General features: G+C 65.3%; 2 protein-coding genes across 2 annotated transcripts in view; both read right to left on the bottom strand.

Moving 5' to 3' along the window:
* Window positions 1-208: 208 nt before the first annotated feature.
* Window positions 209-1,742, bottom strand: GP1BB (glycoprotein Ib platelet subunit beta). Its single transcript, XM_004390100.2, has 2 exons — window positions 1,607-1,742; window positions 209-1,371 (listed from the first exon to the last, which is right to left on the bottom strand). Exons 1-2 carry the CDS (start codon window positions 1,614-1,616, stop codon window positions 758-760), a joined length of 624 nt encoding a protein of 207 aa, XP_004390157.1. The 5' UTR covers window positions 1,617-1,742; the 3' UTR covers window positions 209-757.
* A 1,071-nt stretch (window positions 1,743-2,813) lies between these two features.
* Window positions 2,814-2,921, bottom strand: part of SEPTIN5 (septin 5) — a 3,901-nt gene continuing 3,793 nt past the window's right edge. Inside the window, exon 11 of the mRNA XM_012559612.1 lies at window positions 2,814-2,870. Within this exon, the coding sequence (XP_012415066.1) occupies window positions 2,814-2,870 (57 nt within the window). The remainder of the gene's footprint in view (window positions 2,871-2,921) is intronic.

Genomic DNA, 2,921 nt, shown 5'->3' with positions numbered 1-2,921 from the left:
CAGTGTCCTCACAGCCCCCCAGTGTCCTCACTGCCCCACAGTGTCCTCACTGCCCCCAAGTGTCCTCACTGCCCCTCAATGTCCTCACTGCCTCCCAATGTCATCACTGCCCCCAGTGTCCTCACTGCCCGGGTGTCCTCATTGCCCCCCAGTATCTTCACTGCCCCCCAGTGTCCTCACTCCCCCACACAGTGTCCTCTCTGCCCCACAGTGTCCTCACTGCCCAGTGTGTTGTTGCTGCCCACACTTGCCCATGGTGTCCTCACTGCTTTTAGTACCTTTACCCTCCAGCCAACTTCTGAGAGAGGGGAGTCTTAGGTGGTTTTTACCTACTGCTTTCATGTGTGTCACCAAACCACTTCAGGTGAGTGTAAATGAGTGATTGAGTGCTGTGAGCCTCTTCCAGGCGTTCTCCGTGGTTTGGGGAGCCGCACTCCAGTGCAGGTGGTGCAGATATTGGACACGAGGAGAAGGGTTTATTTTACACAGAAGTTGGGGCGGGGAAGACTCTGTAGGATGTGAGCTGCTGTTCGCCCCCTCACCTCCCCAAGCCCATGGGGTGTCGGTTCGCCTTGCTAGGGGTGGGAGTGTCAGCAGTGTCTGGCCCACGTTGATCCCAGCTTGCAGAGAGGGGTGGGGGGTCTCAGAGATTGGGCAGGGGCCAAGGATGGGGGCGGTCTCCAGGTTGGGGCGAGAGCTTCTGCGGCAGGGTACTGTCGAGTTTGCAGGCCTATGTCGCTCAGTCAGGACTCTCCTCTCAGGACGCGCTTGCTCCGGCGGCCCCTTCCGCCACCAGTGGGGCGCTAAGCGCGAAGTCGGGCGCGGCGCGGGCGCGGGCGCGGGCGCGCAGCCTCCGCAGGCGGCTCAACAGCAGCCCGAGCAGCAGCGCATGCAGCAGCCCCAGGCCGAGCAGCGCCACCTGCGCCGCCATCGCCCCCCAGCAGAGCGCACCGAGAGTGCAGGCGGCGCGCAGCTCCTCCTCTGCCAGGTAGGGCAGCAAGCGGCCCCGCAGCCCTGGGGGCGCAGCGCAGCGCAGGTCGCGGTAGGGCGCGCGCTCCGGGCGGCCGGCTAGCCAGGCGCGCAGCGGCAGTAGGTGGCAGTCGCAGCGCCAGGGGTTGGCACCCAGGTGCGCGGCGCGCAGCGCGGGCAGCGCATCCAGCAGCCCTGGCGGCAGCGCCGTTAAGTTGTTGCCCGTCAGCACCAGCTCGGTGGTGTCCGGCGGGAAGGCGGCTGGCAGCGAGGCCCATGTCAGCCCGCGACGCCCGCAGTCCACGAGCGTCCCTGCGCAGCGGCACTGCGCGGGGCAGCACGCGACGGGACGGCTCAGCGGTGCCAGCAGCAGGAGCAGCAGGCTCAGCGCCCCGCGCGGCCCTGGAAAACAAGTGCCGCGGTGAGCTGGGCAGGCCTACCGGTCTGCGGGGTCCCGAGTCGGTTCCCAGAGCACCCAGAGCTCTGGGCTCCAACTCCTGAGGCTCGCAGCTCCCTTCGCCTGAAATTCTGTCCACCCCGCGCCCTGGCTGGAAGTATCCTCTAAATCTGACCGAAGTTTTCTCTATTGTAGCCATACGGTAGGAGCACATTCTGACCCGAGCCAACCCAGACTCACCGGAGCCCATGGCGAGAGGACCCGTGGCCCAGCTTGCTCTGGAAAGCGAGGCGTTAGCCGGAGAGCCGGGCGATAAGGTCGCCCCGCCCTTCCAGGCCCCGGCGAACTCGCCGCTGAGACCACAGCGCGGACGACCCGCCAGAAATAACTCCGAGGCAGTGCGGCTGCAGCAGATACACACTATCTCCCGGGCGCGTGGGCCATCCGGGCTTCCGCCCCCACCCGCTCCCAGGGGGCACATGGAGCACTCGGACACCCGTAGCGACGTTCACCAACAGTGTTCCCCTGTCGCCAGGACAGGACGTGGCATTCACAACTGAACAAAACGGAGTATAGGGTGTGTGTGTTTGGGGGGGGGGTCATGCGGGAGAAAGGCTCTGGAGGCCAAGGGCTCAGGATCCTGGAGCAACAGCGGGGACCCCCTTCAGTGCCGCTGGGGAGAAGGAGGGACCTCTAGCGGCGGCCAGCACGGCTGTCTAGGCAAAGGGGGGTTGCCCTCTGGCCCAGCGCAGCGTAGGGGCGGGGAGAGGGCGGTCCCGGGAGCCGGCCCAGCACGCTCCTCGTCCGCCCTTGTCTGGAGGGGTCCCCATTGCTCCGGCTGCCCAACCCTTCCCGCTGGGCTTCCCGGTGCAGGGGTGAGGAGGTAAGGGAGAGCGGCCCACTTTGGCACAAAGTGGGGTCTCAGCATACGCTCGGTGGACAGCAGGAGCGGGCACACCGGACTCCCAAGTCCGCTCTGCGGCACTGGGGGCCGGGGTGGGGAATAGGCCCCTTACCCTGGGGATCTGGTACTCTCTTCTACCTTTGTTTACCCCCTGAGCGGGACCTGGAGTCTCAGTCCTATGACCTTGGGTGGGGGCTGTGATCTCAGAAGTCCCACCCAACAGTAACTCCTGCTTCCCCCAAGGCCAGAGGGGGCCGGTTGGGGGGCTGTTGTCCAGGCCCCTCGGAAGCAGATGATGCGGGTGGGGAGGATGGGTGCTGAGAATAAATTAGGGTTGGCTAGGGGCTGCGGTCGAGTCCCTGGGTCGAGTCGGTAGGAGCAGTCCAGGATCGGGCCACTCTGAGATTGGGGTTGGGTCCAGGCCAGTCTGATCCAGCGAATCCAAGGTCAGGTCCAAGCCTGTCCCGGATCTGGGGTCTAGGAGTGGGAGGGGCTGGCCCAGGGATGGGCTGTCTATCCTTGGCGACGTGAGGTGGGGTGGGGTCACTGGTCCTGCATTTGCTGCTTCATCTTCTGCAGCATCTCCTGCATGCGCCTCAGCTTGGAGAGGGACAAGAAGGGTGGAGTGAGAAACGCTAAGGGAGGGCCTTG

Source organism: Trichechus manatus, unplaced genomic scaffold, assembly GCF_000243295.1.
Source record: "Trichechus manatus latirostris isolate Lorelei unplaced genomic scaffold, TriManLat1.0 scaffold00282, whole genome shotgun sequence".
Taxonomy (NCBI): domain Eukaryota; kingdom Metazoa; phylum Chordata; class Mammalia; order Sirenia; family Trichechidae; genus Trichechus; species Trichechus manatus.
This window is presented reverse-complemented; position numbering and strand designations above follow the sequence as displayed.